At 49.0% G+C, this 16,887-nt stretch overlaps 2 protein-coding genes across 5 annotated transcripts in view; both read left to right on the top strand.

Annotated features, from left to right (window-relative positions):
* Positions 1 to 13,156, top strand: part of LOC106748238 (M-phase inducer phosphatase-like) — a 55,888-nt gene extending 42,732 nt beyond the window's left edge. Inside the window, exons 1-3 of one of the 4 annotated variants that reach the window (XM_014626571.1) lie at positions 6,110 to 6,407; positions 8,334 to 8,508; positions 10,384 to 13,156. In XM_014626571.1, the coding sequence (XP_014482057.1) occupies positions 6,325 to 6,407; positions 8,334 to 8,508; positions 10,384 to 11,838 (1,713 nt within the window). In that variant the 5' untranslated portion in view covers positions 6,110 to 6,324 and the 3' untranslated portion in view covers positions 11,839 to 13,156. The other 3 variants (XM_014626572.1, XM_014626573.1, XM_014626570.1) reach the window with 3 other exon arrangements.
* A 651-nt stretch (positions 13,157 to 13,807) lies between these two features.
* LOC106748146 lies at positions 13,808 to 15,806 on the top strand. Its single transcript, XM_014626391.1, has 3 exons — positions 13,808 to 14,136; positions 14,623 to 14,837; positions 15,364 to 15,806. The coding sequence occupies exons 1-3, from the start codon at positions 13,808 to 13,810 to the stop codon at positions 15,804 to 15,806; spliced, it is 987 nt and encodes a 328-aa protein (XP_014481877.1).
* The last annotated feature ends 1,081 nt before the right edge of the window (positions 15,807 to 16,887 follow it).

The following is a 16,887-nucleotide window of genomic DNA, read 5'->3' on the forward strand; positions in this document are numbered from 1 at the left end:
GAGCAAGCGAGCGGTCTGCTTTGTGCGCTTGAAGCGCGAGGTACAGGTTACTGCACGTCAATCGGCGCGCAGTTCGGAAACAATGACGGTGCAGGGTGCAGATGCACCGGGTGGACCACCGTGGCGGTCTGTTTGTTCGGTTACCACTCGTGCGGTGCATCCGCACTTGGGTGATGCTGTATATACACGAAGGATATGCCCGCGAAAAGAGGAAACGTGCCCTCATATTTCGACACGGCGATACGTAACGATTAGCTCCGATCGATTGTGGCATCTGCCGAGAAATTTGCTCGAGACTTCCCACAGAAGTCGAAATCGGTGACCTCTCTCTCTCTCTCTCTCTCTCTCTCTCTTTCTCCCTCTTTCCTTTATTCTTTCCATCTACTGTTCTACCGTTCGCGCCGGTGTCTCTCGGCGTCCCCCGAGTAGGGGTTGAGACTTTTTCTTCCTCGGGTTTCTTCCCCCATCGGGTGCGTTCCCGGCTGTCTCGCTTCGACGTGTACGTATTGCGAATTCCGCTTACTTATGCGTTACATCTGCGATGCTGGCGGCTGCACGTACGTCGGAAGAATGGTGAAATCGGCCGGGGTGAGAGCGTCTAAGGGTGGAGAGACACACACGCGGAGGAACAGATGATGATCCCGTTTAGGAAGCTGCTGCAGACGACGTCCCGGACGACGTCGTCTGTAAACTTACGGTTACCGGGTCATCGTCACCAGTGGTGCTTCCTCCACGATCGACGTGCCTCGCCGGTCGGAGGTGGGAATCGGTTAAGTTTTCCGCTCACATACGGCGCGCGAACCGTTACTTCTCGAGAGCGGCAATTGAAGGTAAGCCGTCTCAGGCCGTGTAAACAACGCACGAAATATTTTTCCTGGAATTCGAACTCGCTTAAACCACGCGCGTCCCCGTCCATTTGATCCTTCCATTTCACTCGTCACTTTCTCGATACGCGTCCAGTTTCGATAATCCGCCTCCAGTTTCTCAAACTTACATCAAACCTGATCGCCCGTCTCTTTAGTTTCGCTTCATCGAGTCAGTTTATCGAGAATTGTGAAATTATCACCTCACGTTCCCTCGGGAGGAGCCGCGTCCGGAATTCAACGTTTGAGAACCTCGTGACAGGTATATTACGTAAGTGGCTTCCCGCCGACGGCCGTGCATCGATCGGAAGCAACGCGCGTACGTACGTACACGCGTACATTGGCACGCACGCACACGTGTGCGGTGCCGTGATACACACGGGACAGAGTGCGTGAATGTGAGGAGGTACACGTTCGTGCGTACCTGTCGGCGTATGTCTGTGATACTGCCTGGATACACGTGCGTATGTCCGCGATAGTGCGCGAGAATGCAACACCGAGAAGAAGATTTCTCCAAATTTCATCAATTTTCTCGCATCCGAGCAACTCTCATCATCGGCCCGCTCCGAAGAAACTAATATTTCCATTAACAATTCCGATCGTCAGACATCTCAACGAATACGTATCTTTATCTCAGGTAAAAAGTTCCTTTGAAACGAAAAATCATTTTCCCACAAAGAAATTACTTGTTCCGTTCTATATATGTATTGTAACGAAGTAACGTTTTATCCGGTCAAAATTACTAAAAAAAAAAATATGATTTCGAGCAATAGCATCATTTTCGTCGAATAATAAAGCTTTCCGGCGAGTAATGAAATATTTCTTACAAACAAATAGTATTTCGTGTGTGCCGTTTCTATGAGACGAATTTCCGTCAAATCAATCGAGATACCAAATCTAAAGGAGCCCTTTTCCCCGTGTACGCGCCCCGTGTGCGTGCCTGTGCGTGAACATACGCGCGTACATGCGCGCGCGAGACGCGCGGTCGTGCACTTAGCGGCGGTCGCACACACGGGGATATCGAGACCGCGTGTCTCGTGTGGCGTACACGCCGTCGTCGTCGTCGACACCCTTGGCACGCGCCGACCCTCACAATGGATACGGCCATCTGCACTCTTTCTCACAGAAAAATCAAAGTCGATGGGCAGCATTGCTGCCGCCGCGACCGGTACTCGTCGATATTGGCCGGTACTTCGTCACGATACACGCATACCCTCTCGCCCGTATGAACGGCGCATTAGCGTCCGTGTGCGTGATAGGAGAGCACGCGTGTGCATCTCGGGGCGCGTCTCTTTTCAACAAATGAGTCACGCACATAAACACAAACACACGCACGAGCCAATAGAGCGGAACGAGCAATCGATCGAGTCGAGGTGGCGAGCATCGTATCCGGCGATGAAGCCGCCGCGTTAAGAACATCTGAGGTAATCGACCCGCGACGATATTGTTAGAAAGGTAATTAATACAACACGGAGAAGCTGGGGGAATCTCTGCTGAACGTTTCGAAACGTGATCTATGATATACAACTTTGACACTGTAACTTAGGAAAGTATCAACCGATTTACCGATTTAATTATGTTTAAGAAAGCGTATGAAGCAATAATCGCTTCTCACGCTTTGACGTGCAATACTTTTGACTGGGACTGCCTGATGTGTGACCATATGTTTCTGATTATATCATATACACCGATAAACGTACATATGATGGGACGCACGTTACTAGGGAAACAATCGACGTTTCGGATTTTTCCGTTTCTCTTTTTTTTTTTCGTACTTTTCGCATTTTACGTACTGGTTATAGATTTTTCCAGATTATTCAACTAAATTGACGTTTCCTCCCTTCCGTCGTCGACGAACGAAAACGGTTACAGCGGAGTTTAATCGGGAGCCTTAAATTTAGAATCTTATTATACTTGTATTCGGTAATTTATAAATGAAGATATTTACAAATTAAGGTATTACTGCGTTTAAGTATTTACTGCAAGCTATTAAAATATACTTAAATTGATAAAAGGATTATGATTTAAATGATACATGAAATACTTGATTTCAGAGGCTGAGAAACAAGTAATTGCGCTTACTCGATTACAAATCAAGATATTCCTGTATTGAAGTATTTGGTACAAATTACTAAAATATACTTAAATTGATGAAAATATTGCTTGATTCAAGAGGCTGAGAAACAGGTTAGTCACGTTTACTCGATTCCAGCCCTTTTCTTCCGTCTATCAATGAAAAATCACTCGAATTCGGGTGACTCGGCTGGTCACTCATACTTCCCGAGTGACGTTTCACTGCGAGGAATCCCGATCGAGTATCAAATGACGTCTCATTTCGAAATCTCGAAGGACGTCCCACGGGGTCGCGAAACGCGATCCATAGATCGAGGCGGCGCGTTCCTCTCGCGATTCGAGAAAAAAAAGCTGTCGCTCCGTGCGTCATACATTAAATTGCGCGGAGGCCCGGCGGGTTCCGCGAAGTAACTACGGGGGGAGGGGATGGGCGCACGCCGATGGGGGGGAGCGTCGAAGGTGTACGATCTCGCAGCTGTCCGCAAGGGGGTCCGCGACCCCCGATTCGCTGGTTTCACGGCAGAAAGCAGCTGAGCTACCCCCATGCGCCGGCGACGCGCGAACGTTCACTCGCGCAACGCATACCGCGTCATCGTCGTCGTCGTCGTTGCATGTCCACCGTCTAGGTCTGCGATGGGGGGTATTTTGGCTTTCCTTCCCTCCTTCCTTCCTTCCGCGGCCCGGACCACGGGGCATTGTAGGAGTATGCGCCTCCCCCCTCCCCCTTCTTTCTCTTGCGCGGACCTGGAACAATCACACGTGCGAAGAAACCACCCCTCGCGCTACTACCTCAAAGGAGGCTCACGTGGTGGTGGTGGTATGGCGATAAAGTCAAACGACGACAGCTGATCCCGTCCCAAGGATATAAGTCAATAAGTACGTTGGATTCTACGCCGGCGCTACGCCGAGGCTCCGGGGAGGCGAGGGACTCGGGGAACGTCGGCCGGGCGATCGGTTCTTCGCGTTTTCGCGTACTCTCTTACGCTTTCTCTCTTTCTCTCTTCTTCAACCCTTTCGCGAGGCTGCTCCCGGGAAAGGTCGAATCGGGAGACCCCATTTCTCGACAAGTTTCCGGACACAATATAAGAGTCCTGTACACCGTAGAAATTCTCGACTTCAGTAATTTTTCATTTAATCTTCCTTAATTTTTTATCCGATTTTTTTCTTAATTCAATCTATATTCGTATATATCTTTTATCAAGCGTACCACTCGCTGCGATCATCCTTGCCTGATGACGTCGGAAGCGAGTAAACGGCGAGAATTCTTGCGTCATACGTTTAAGTAAAGAGATTTATCCGCAAAATGGCATTTGTGGTCGGTTCAGACGCATTTGTAAAATTAGACGGATCCTTCTCTTTTATTTGAACAATCAATGAACGGTCGTGAGACTAACAAAATCATGAGGAAAGAGGTCAGAAAGGGAAGTTCCGTGTCGAGTTAATTTACATAAAACATTTTTGAGACGTCTCAAGAACGTCTATAATATTTCTTACGGTCTTAGAATGTGTCTTAAAGACATCTTACGTCCCGATTTTGGATATTGTGCTGTCTGGGGTTGTGCTTCATTCAGACGTTGGTCCGTGGCGCAGCGTCGCGTGTGGCGGATGACGAGTCCCATCGCGACGACGAACCCATCGCTTCGAGGATCGCGTCTCAATGACGTTACAAATCCGACAAATAGTGTCTAAATAGCGACGTAACTCGGACGGAGGACTCGCCCGTCATTCATCATCGACGTCTTTCGGCGAAAATCCACATGTGCTCATTTTTGTGAGAGGAGAAGCGCTTCTCTCTCTCTCTGCTTGAGCGGCGTGTGTGTACACACGGAAACACGGCGAAAGGTGAATGCGCGAGGTCTCCACGGTCCTCCACAGGCCCTCCACGGTACATACACACATATATACGTATACCTGCCTATGTGTGAAAATCCTCGAAGAATGTGAGGGTGGCCCGAATGATCAGGTGAAGCATTGTGATTCGGCGGATGGAAAAAACGGGCCCGTCGGCATACCTGTCGCGTTGCATCTCTTCCGAGATCCTCTGATCCCGCAACAAGGAACACGCGCGCTCGGCGAAGTTGAAAACGGTGGAAACGAAAAGGCGACCCGTGTGGGATCTCCGTTCCTTTTTATTAACGTGAAACGCCCTAGGCAGATCGAGGCTACCTGGGCCCGCCCATGTTACTTTTCCGCGCATTTGTTTCTGTCTGCTTAATTGCTCCGCATTATGTACACGCATTGCATATACATGTGTGTGTGTGTGTGTGTGCATGTTATAGGTAGCTTGAACATTCTTCCCTTTCTACTTTTCCTTCTACTTTTTTACCTACTTTTTGTTATCTTCCTCCTACTTTTTTACCTACTTTTTGTTACTTTCCTCCTACTTTTTTACAATTCACCAATACAGCTTTCACATACGGGGTACCAGCTCGAAGTACATTTACCTTCAACGAAAGTGTCGCAGAAGTCAATTTGCGGAATGTGCGGTCGAGCAATGAAAGGAGATTTACTACGCGCGCGATTCCAGATACTTCGGCAACTTTCGGCAGAAGGATGTTGATTCCGTGACGGAACAGTCCGGAATCCCCGGCTTGGAGTTAACACCGAGTGCAATTGACAGTACCGAGAGTGCGCACCATCGCCGCGCGATGTAACGAATACGTCGCTGTAACGAATAACAAGGCACAGTCGAATCTCGGATTAAAGACGTGAGGTCAATTAAGGTCCGGTACTCGAGAGAGAGAGAGAGAGATAGATAGACATATCGAGAGAGCCGGTACCCTTTCGCACGGGAAAAAAGGACCTACGTGAGACAACTCGGGTAGGGGCAACATGGGGGGAGGAGGGACAGAGAACGAGGGTGAGCGATCAACGAGGATCGAATCCACCGTAGTGCACATGTGTGCGCGAGGACGCGCATATGTGCACTTGCGCACGGAAATTCAACAGTGCATACGGGCTCCGCACACGGCCCCCCACAGCGGTCGTCCTGTAAAGAGGTTACCGTACGTTCTCTCTCTCTCTCTCTCTCTCCTCTGCCGGTGCGTCCTACGGTTTAGGCGGGCCCTTCGCGGCCGTCCATTGGTCGCAGCCGGTCCCCACCAGTTCCCCGCTCGCTGTATAAAAGTAAAGGTCATCAGTGCGCGCCAGCATTCGGCGTTCGACCGGCGCGTTAGGCAGTTCCGTCGTCTGTTCGTTTCGCTCATCGGATCCTTCCCCGCCCGGTCATCAGTGTCCACGTGTCTTCCGTTAGGAGAGAAGAAAAGAAAAAGCGCGAAAAGGGAGACCTCTCTCTTTTCGACCCTCTTCTCGCAAAGTGCGCCTCGCCGTGTTGTTCCGCCGTGAATGCGCCCGGTGTGATCTGAAACCCCCCCCCAAAAAAAAAAACATGGTTCCATGCAAGCATTTCCATGCTTCCGTTGCAACGGATGTAACGAACTGTGACAAGTCCGTTGTGAACTGGTACCGTAGGTATGCATCAACCCGCCCGCCCTCTGACTCGCTTCAGATCGCGCGGATTTCGCGCGTTCGTCATCGGCGAGGTAGATCGGAGGCGCGAACGGAATGTGCCGACGATGTAGGATTCGCGATCCCGCGCAGTGTGTACAGTGTGTATTCGTGTATTCTGTGAGATACAGCTAGGGAATCTCAATCGTGTTCCGATGACTGACAGGATCGCGCTCACGCTCTCGTTACGCGTGTTATTACGACCGAACACTGGCGGCCCGTGTGTGACGTAAGCGACGAGTCTCGCAAAATTAGTCCGGAATGTGCCGACCGAACCAATTCTGAAGGGAGTTCGAGCAGAATGACCGACTTGCAATTTCAAGACAATGTTTTATACCCTAAATCTTTATCTATGTTACTTTTTTCTTATCTACTTCTATCTTTATCTATCTACTTCTTCCATCTATTCTATATATTCTACATATTGTATCTATTCTTTTACTTTCTTCCGTTGTACAGCAGTTTTTCTCGTCGATCGCAAATAGAACTCTTTAGCTTCGAGACTTCAAATCCAAGACAGTTATTCTCCACGTTTCTCGGTGTGAATCCTTAGAATGGCAATATTTTCACTCGCTGGAGTAAGCTCCCAACCTGTCTTTGGGGTGCTAAAATAAAAAAAAACCGCTTGTGATTGACGAAGCAAAAGCTGCTGTATAATAAAGAAAGTGGAAAAAAAATATATAATTTTCACATAAAGATTTAGAGTACGAAGCATTGTCTAAAAATATAAGTCAGCCATTCTGCGAGGCTCTGAGGCTGTAATTCTTGAAGGTTCTATAATATACCGGTCGATTTCACCGACGCGAATTACAGTTCGATCTCCAGTTCTTATCTCTTGCCTCGTTACGATATAGCACTGTGTCGAAGTGTTGAAGACGGACATTATTGCACAGATAGAACGCGCGGTGGTCGTGCGACGACACGTAAAACGTGGTCTACGATGGGTCAGTAGATCTATGTTTACAAAAAGTAAGAGTAAGAAATCCACCGATCACAGCCGATTATTCACCTTACATTCGGACGTACGAATTAGTCCATTTCTTATCCTCACTTCTCATAAATATATCCTACTGCCCATTGCAGATTACGCTTAACGAGTTGGATGCTTGCCATTTAATCGACACGAGCATCGTGCCGTCCTCGTTGCTCATTGAGCGTGGAACGAGGACAGGATGACGCTCGCGTCATTAGATGGAAAATACTCACGTTGTGTCGTCGAGAATTACCGAATTGGCGCGATGTCGGTCCGCCGGCGCCGCCGGCGGTCACTTCGCGCCGGATCAGCGCCACGCGGGCCGCATGCGCAGTGAGATCACCCCCCGTTTCGCGTCAAAGCGCTGATCGCGCGCCAACAGCAAGCGCGGGACGGCAGCGCGGGACCGGGCTGTCGCGGTGACGCCGTGATTCTCACGGGGCACTCGATCGTTCATTAGATCCCGAGTGACGCAACTGGGATACAGACCTTCCTTTCGAGAAACGACCGGTCCCCACGGAGGTCCCCACCATTTTGCATCGTGACAAATGTTAGTGCTGAATTTCTTCGGTCTGTGCGAGTCGTGCGCCGCGGATATTCGCGAGGGCCACGGGGTTAACGAAGAGCCCGGGAGAGAAGGTATCACGGGATATCTCGTCCCCCGAGATATCCCGAATTGTCGCCCGTTCATTGCCAACGGTATTTCGCATCATTCTGATTTCTCTTCTCTTTCTCTCGGTCTGTCTCTCTTCCTCGTTGATCGTAGTTAATGCTCTTGAGGTTAAGTCGTGCGTCACGTCTGACAAGTTCGCGCGAAAACGAGAACACGTGCGGCGACGTCGATCTCGTCGTCTCTGTACAGCGCCCCACCCCCCCCCCTCNCTCTGGTTTTAATTCTACCGTTCGTTTTCTTCCAGTATGCACCAGATGCTCTCATGCGTTCCAAGCAGAAACGAGGGCGTGCAGAGTGCGAAGCTACTGCTGTGCTCCGACTGGGTACAGTCTCGGTGTAGGAACTCGATGTTGGATAAGTACGACAACAAGGAGAACGACAGCGCCCTCTGCAACTACCAGTCATTCAGTCCACAGAGGGTGAGCGCGTTTTTTTTCTCGCGACTTCAGGAGAGATTCAGTTTTACGCAGATACATTTTGTTTCGTTGATTTTATCTTACTCGAGATATCTGTTTTTACTGGGTATTTTAAGTTTCCGGGAAATTTCCTTAATGAGATTATTACCGCGTACACCGGACGCTTCATACGAGTTCATTTTGTAATACAAGAAATGAGTTCATTTTGTAATACAGAATGAGTCACTTCGGATTGTTATTTAAAATGATGTAATAAGTATCGGTTTTGCAGAAGAAATCTTCAGACGACAGTTAAATGATTTTGATGAAGGAGCTGTGTTCTTGTCGTCTAAGAAATTTTTCTGTGAAATCGATATTTATTAAGTTACTTTAGATGGCGATTTAAAGCGACTCGCCCTGTGTATTACGTACTTTTCGTAAAACATTATGTTCAAAATTGCGTTTGCAAAATATTTACTTTTTTCTCATTCGAACGAAGATCCCCATTTAAATTTTCAATTTCGACGCTGATTTCCTGTTAATGACATTAGAATAACGATAGAATAATTTTTGTCTTTCACCAAGAAAGATTATTAAGTTACCATAAAATGCTTAAAAGAAACCTTGACGAACGAGAGGAACATATTCGCTCGGGGATAATGTAAAACGTAACGTAATTTAACTCCATTTAACGACATTTTCTCACGACGCACAGTGAAAAGCTATTTAACGACGAGACGTTGCTTCCGAAGCTCGCATTAAGGTATTATAAGTTACCGGTGTCGCGATGACGACAGATTCTATCGCGGCGTTGGGCACTGCGCGCCTACTACGGATATCCGTGATATCGCGAGATCGGGATTTTCCATGCATATTCAATACTTCGAACGGACATTGTACTCGCGACCGAGCACAGCTGTCTCTTTATTATCACGGGGCGACGTATCGAGGCTCGAACGGCTCGAAAGCCGTCTCTCGATTTGCATCGCTCGATCGCAGATAGCGCGGCTTCCGCGAGACGCGTTTCACCGCGCCGGGAAAATTGTAATCTCCTCGCATTCCGTTCACGTCGCTCTCGGATTTTTCATAATACATGCGTGACACCTTGCGCGTCCGGCTGACCGCTGGTGACCCCTGATCGACGGTAACCTGCCGCGTTTGTTTCCTCTCTCCCACTTCTCTCTCTACAATAATTACGTACCCGTGATTCGAGCGCGAGTGTGGCATAGCAGACAGCGTGCTAGTCTTTCGTGCCAGCGGTCCCCGGTTCGATCCTGATTTGGAAATCACGATATTTTTTTACGCTCGTTTCCTCTCGGAAAGAGTGGCAACCTACCGAGAGAGTATCTTCGCCATATGAATGCCTGTAAAAATTCGCCGTTCGGAACCGGCATTAAAAGGTGTGTAGGTCCCATAGATGATCTTGTGTTATAATCGGCGTGCGCACCACAACAGGTATATGAGAGAGAGGTCACCGCGCGCGGATACACGGGCAATAGGAGAAGGAAGGAATGATTCGTGCTGCGCTCTTCTCGTGTTTCCTTCTCTTCGGTCTGCCTTCGTGATTCGCCCCTGTGATAACAATTGCCGGAAACATCTATTTCCCTTTAAGAATCGGTCATTACGGTTTTCTCTCTAACTAAGTAAGCCACTGCGCAGAAGAGAAATTAGCATCAATTCAAGACTAATTTTCTAACATAGAAGCAAGACTATATCCGCGTTTTTACGATACGCTGATACACAACGAGAGAGGGCGCAAGGCAAAAAAAGCAGCCTTTATGTATTTAGCCGGCTCAAGTTCGTAAGACTGCGACAAAAGTGTGACTTAACGTTCGACAAGTTTCCGTCGGCCCGCGACACAGCGCGTCCTCCTCCTCACGGGCGTAACTTCTGTTTAAGAGCGTAAAGAAGACACGATGGCCTCTGGAGGATTCCGACCCGAACAGCCAGGACAGCGGTTACGGGGCGAGCGACAACAGGGAGGAGAAACGGCGGTGCGACGGGTTTCAGTTCGCGGAGCCGTCCGGTGTGCCGCCGCGGCGTATGTCCGTGGACTCGCGCAGCCCGGTGCAGTCGCCGATGCGCTCGTCGCCGCAGCAACCGAGGGCGGCCGCGCGCTCGCCCTTCATGCGCCAGTCCTCGGGATACGAGAGCCTGGTGGACGACGGTTTCACCGAGCTCATCGACATGGAGACGATGGAGGATACGGCGCATCTGCCGAGCGGCATCACGTCGCTGCTGTCCGGCGACCTGGTCGGAGGAGCCTCGACGATGGAGTACGACGTGTCGACGACCCCCGAGTTCCCCCGCACCGTCACGAACCGACTGAGACGGTCGTTGTCGCTGTGCGACCAAGACGTCTTCTCGCGCTCGTTGTCGAAGGTGCGCACCTGCCTGTTCCGTTCGCCCGGCGCGACCTCTTCGACGGCGATGCTGCTCGACCCGAGCGAGATGAAGCCGGTGTCGTCGCTCAGGACGCCCACCTTCCGCGGCGTTGAGACGACGTCGTCGCCGCAGTCCGTCAGCTGCAAACGGCCGTCGGAGCTGGACTCGCCGGGGTCGGACGTCAGGCTGAAGAAGTTCCGCGCGTCGAAGAGCTTCTGCCTTAAGGCGACGTCCGAAGCGACGACGATGACACCGACGACGACGAGGAGGAGCCAGAAGAGCGCGCCGCTGCAGAGGAGCATGTCCGAGACCGAGGCGAGCATAAAGTCGGCGGTGCTCCGCAGCGTGACCGACTCCGACCTCACCGGCGACTTCAGCAAGCCCTGCATACTGCCGCTCGCCGCGGGCTACCACCAGGACCTGAAGTGCATCACGCCGACGACGCTGGCGGCGTTGTTGCGCGGCGAATTCAACGACCGTGTCGGCTCCTGCAGGATCGTCGACTGCCGTTATCCGTACGAGTACGACGGGGGCCACATCGAGGGGGCGATGAATCTCTACAGCAAGGACCTGATCGAGCGGCATCTCTTCGATCCCCCGAACACAGTCGCACCCCCCAAGATCCAGCCCGACACCGACAAGCGCGACATACTCGTATTCCACTGCGAGTTCTCGTGCGAACGCGGACCGAATCTCTCCAGGCTACTGCGCAGCCTGGACCGTCAGCGGAACAAGGAACACTACCCGGCGCTGCACTATCCGGAGGTCTACCTATTGCACGGCGGTTACGAGCGGTTCTACAAGGAGCAGAAGGAGTTCTGCACGCCGCAGGACTACAGACCGATGAAGCATCCCGATCACGAGGAGGACTTGAGGCAATTCCGCAGCAAGAGCAAGAGCTGGCAGGGCGACAAGTCACGGCTGAGCGGTCAGACAGTGCGGACGAATCTCAAACGTTTAGGTTTTTAGAACCGACACCCGTCGCCGTCGAGACACCCACCGAGTCCTCGCCTCAGCCACACCCCGGGCGTTCTCGTCCGGCGAATCGAACGCTCCACACACACACACACACACACACACACACACGGAACATATAGGCCGTCGGGGTAAAAACGCGCGCGCTATGCGCGCGTCGATAAAGTGCAAACGACGTAGAGAGAGGGAGAGAGAGAGAGATTCGTCCTCTCCATGTAGATTTTCCTTTAGACACGCTCTTTGCGCTTATGACTGACCCGGGGAATTCTCCCCCCGGGTATATATATCTTGTACATATTAAATCGTCGTGTTCGCGCGAGCACGGGTAGACTCTAATCGACTTCTTAGTACAAGGAGAGGAAGAGAGGGGAAAGCTTAGAAATGCCTTTAATATAATATCGCAAAGCCCCGCTCCGCAATAGCAGGGAGCGGTAAGACGGTGGTTGGTCGGCTGTGGTTGGACAACCAGCTTTACCGCTGCTGCGGGAACGGGCTTGATAACACACCTTTGATGAAGACGACGAGAACTGTTAGGCTATGATGACGACGAATTATTATTTCCCGCCGCGCATCACGTTCGGGCCCGGCTTTTGTACATAGACGAAGAAATTACAGGAATTCTAGATCGTACAATTCGCGGTCGCTCTTTAATTAAGTACGACACGTACAATCGGACATGCAATAACTCCGTGAGAACCCGTGGGAAGGCAGGGGGGATGCGGGTGCGTATCGTGAAGGTGGAAACGAATCCTCAGTTTCTGAACATAGTTCGCGATTCGGCCCATTTGTGTACATACGAGCCTCAAACGAGCGACCCAATCACGTCGATCTCTCGGTATCGATATTGCGCTTCTGTCGCAACTTGTGACCCCGAAGCAAGTGCTTAAAAACGATCGATGCTGTGAATATATGAAATAAAATTATAACTTGTTGCAATCTCGTGATCAATATTATATTATTAATTAGTACACACGACGCACGGCGGATTAACTCTTAAGTATCTCGCGCCCGCTGTCGTAAGGATCAATTGTAAAGATCAATTTTTCTTTCGTTTTCGTATATGTTTTTTTTTTTCTTTCGCAAGAAAAATCCGATCTCTCGCGTCGAGATCTCTATATTATTAAATCCTCAGCCTCCGAGGATTTAACGTATCAGGATCTGCCTTACTAGAAAGGTATCCAGTGCCGCTAACACGTGTCTGTATAACTTTTTAGCACGCGCGAGCACTTGAGGTTAATCGACCGACTATGTGTATTCGTAAGATGAAGATTTATCGAGCAGAAGTGATATAAATATTACTAAAATGTGCAAATCATTTGTTGTTACATTGTCTAAAATTATTACCACGTTACATAGATAAATATACGCTATGCAATATACAACTGCGACGGGTCTCCTTCACATCGATCCGACTCCTTCGTTTTCCTCACACGCCGCTTGCATCCTGCTTATTGTCCTGCGCTCGGCAGGAAAAGCTGATTACCCAACGTGTTTTGTGGTATTTACATTCAGTAACGTGTATCGGTATACTAACATTTCATATCGAAATCCACAAATATCGTTTATTATACCGGTATTATGCAAAATTTCGATACGATGACGGATTCGGACGTTCGACAGCAGAATTTTTGTGTATCATAAAAACATATTTATAACACCGTTGTAATTTTAAAATATATCGGTGTGTAAACGATACCGTTATAATATTACTACGCGCGACAATTCCGGCATTCGATCCCTGACAGAGCCGAGATTCATCGGGCTCGATTCAAGTCATCGCCATTGCGACCGCGGTCGGCACGCGAACGCTTCAATTCCCGAGAACAAAACAAGAACGCGAGATTTCGCCTCGGAGAGATCAATCTGTCGCGAGTGATAGTACGAATTCCATCTGGCCGGCGAGATCCTCCTCTTCGCGTGGACATTCGATCGCATTTTCGCAAACGGGAGCGAAACGGCGGCGATGGAAGACGAGGCTGTCTCTTCGTCAAAAATCACGCCCGTCGTCACGTTGAGCGACGACGCGCTGGATTTGGAGTCGCCGAGCCGCGGGATTCTCAGGTGTTACGCGGAGAAACGCGACCTGTTGTATCGCGAGGAGAGCACGCGAGACGCGCTCGATCTCGAGAACGTATCCACGAGCTGCACCGACACGTCGGATGACGAGGAGGAGGAGGAAACACCCGAGCGATTGTCGGCCGACATCGAGGAACTGGCGAGCCGGCTCGTGACGGATGCTGAATCGTCCGTCGATTGCAAAAGAGAACCGGCGTACAGTATAACATTATTGCCGTAAATTGCGTCTTCAAAGGCACGGAGCCGCTTGCAACCCTTAGCTCTTTTCCGTGGTCGTCCTGTCCGATGATGTCGGAAGCGAGAAAACGTACGTTCAAAATTTCCGTGAGATACGTCAAAATCGAAGGACACGCTCGTGTAACGGCGCTTGCGATCTTCCGGATATTTTTCTCTTTACTCCGACGGTCGATAAACAATTTTATTATTTACACGACACGCAACCTTCCTTTTTAGCCTATCTCTTCTTATGATTTAACGTCGCTCAATTTAACGTCAGTTCAACAAAAAATCCATCAACACGACGTGATTCACATATTTCGCAGTCCTGCGAGAATCTTCGACCTAGATTTTCTCGCTTCCGACGTTATCAATCACGTTCGCTCGCGACGAAGAAACGGGGGTCCTAAAAGACGCTTCGGAGACGTACGGTTTTCTGAAATTTGCACCTGCTTCGGTAAACAAATTCACTATTCACTGGCACAGATCCGTCCTTCAGGAGCGCACTCAACAACTTCGATTAGAGATGACGGACCTTCGCGAAGAATTGAATCGGGAAACAGCCCTTTGGCGGAAGGAGAAGGAGGAATTTCAGTTTTTGCGCGAGCAAAGCGACGCTTTCGCGTTCGAGGAGGCGGCCGCAGCCGCGCGGGCCGCGGCCGCGGCTTACGCCATCGAGTCGCCGCTCTCGAGTGATCTGAGTAACGATTCTGTTTATCGTTGTATCGTTTAATTAACAATCATCCCCGGTAGAAACCTTATAAGAGTGTAATATTATCAGACGTAATATTCTAATAATATTTTAATAATATTATTTCATATTATTTTAATATTGTATATTTTTTAAATATTCAACTCTACGTGTACATACGAGGGTTCATCCAGAAATAAGGTTCCCATCAATTTTACAAATAGACAACACTGTTTATTCTCATAGAAATTTACGTCGTTGGAAAGATGAAACTTTGCTCTATTTTTCTACAAATGAGAATAAACAATGTTGTCTATTTGTTAAATTGATGGGAACCTTATTTCTGGATCATATCGTATATATATAATTATAGTTTAAAAAATTTTTAATGTATTGAAACGCATGAATGAGACACTGTTGATAATATCGCTCGTAATCGTCGTAGCAGTCAATAGTGTTAATGTTAACAGAGTAGTCGAAAAGGTACGATCGAACGATGTGCGTCTGATCTTGTCCATCTGGTGGCGATCGCGCAGGTAAAACTGTGGATGTCACGTCCGAGCAGAGCGTCAGGGAGCTCGCGATACTCGAGTACGAGAAGAACCTCGCCAAGTATCAGGACCCGTGTTCCCTGGAGCAAGCGGAACGGCGCTACAACGCGTACAAACGCGCGCTCGTCGACGCCTACAAGCAGAAGCTGCTGGAAGTCGAGCGACTTTGCAATGAGGAATTGGAGAAGATACGCGAGAGCGCCAGCTACCTGCAGTCCTTCAAGGAGATCGCGTCGCAATGGTCGGTGAGCGAGAAGGATCGCGGTGACTCGAGCCGGCACGATCAGGCCGACGGCGAGCAATCGAAGATCGCCGAGGCGAATTTCGAGCAGAATAACTGGCGTCCCAGACTCGCCAGGGTCGACAATGAGGTCAACATGTCGCCGGAGATTTTCTCCGCCTGGCTGAAACGAGAGGACGCGACGTAGGGGGCTTTCCCGTAGGGGCGAACAAATATCTGGGAGGACAACCGGGAGAGAAAAATATCTGAAAAAGAGAAAAAACCAATCTCGTAGGTATTATTAACGTATTTACTTACCAACTTATTTTTACACTGATCGCGAAAGAAAACATTCCCAGATGAGAGAATACACGCGCGTACGTTTTCCTAAATTTGTAGCTTCTCGTGGGCGAGTTTTTGTTCTGTTCAAGTGAAAGAATATTATGTTACATTTGTTGTATCACCGCGTTATATATTTTCCCGAGGAGACTGGATTATTCCTCTGGATCTGAAAGAATCGATACGATCTCAGCTCGAGAAACTTCCAACGGTTGCGAAATAAACGTTCCACTGTACGGGACCATTTTTCCTCGTATCAATCTCGATTTTACAGGCTTTATATCCTTCGTTTTAATCAGATAGATGATCCTCCCCTCTGTGGTCGGATAAGCTACAGTGACGGATGGAGTTCTTGACCGAGAGAGCACTCAGATCTCGCCCCGGCAATAATTAAACCCAATCAAACCTAATTCTCCGTGCGCCCATATCCGACAGGAAATGTATCTTACATGCGCGCAAAAGAAGCGAGACCTTTTATTCGGCATTGAAAGAAGAAAGAACGATTGTACTTACATAATGTGTAAGCTTGTAAGCATGACGAGTGTCATGAAGAAATTTTTATTATTCGCGTGATACAAACTCTCGTCGAATCTATAAAACGAATAAAAAAAGCTGTTGCTTCGAGAGTCACTGATTTCAATTTTTCATTTCGTCCTCGCATTTGTAAGATCGATACGGTCTGCTTTTCGAGCTAGCGTTTGCCAGCATCTTCTGAAATAATAAAGAAAATCGGAATTATTTCACGAACAAATTTAACGGATTATATATTAACACATTGTTGACCGGTCACGAGTTAACTCGTGTCTTCCTGCTCAAACGTTGCCGACCGGCCACGAGTAAACTCGTGATCGATGCAAGATACATTTGCAAAACCTGTTGTGTACCATTACACGTAGGTGATTGCTACACCGTTTATCATACCAAAAAGAAATTTTGAAAGTTAAACATTA

This window comes from Dinoponera quadriceps, unplaced genomic scaffold (genome assembly GCF_001313825.1).
Source record: "Dinoponera quadriceps isolate SergipeBrazil2010 unplaced genomic scaffold, ASM131382v1 scaffold2600, whole genome shotgun sequence".
Lineage (NCBI taxonomy): Eukaryota > Metazoa > Arthropoda > Insecta > Hymenoptera > Formicidae > Dinoponera > Dinoponera quadriceps.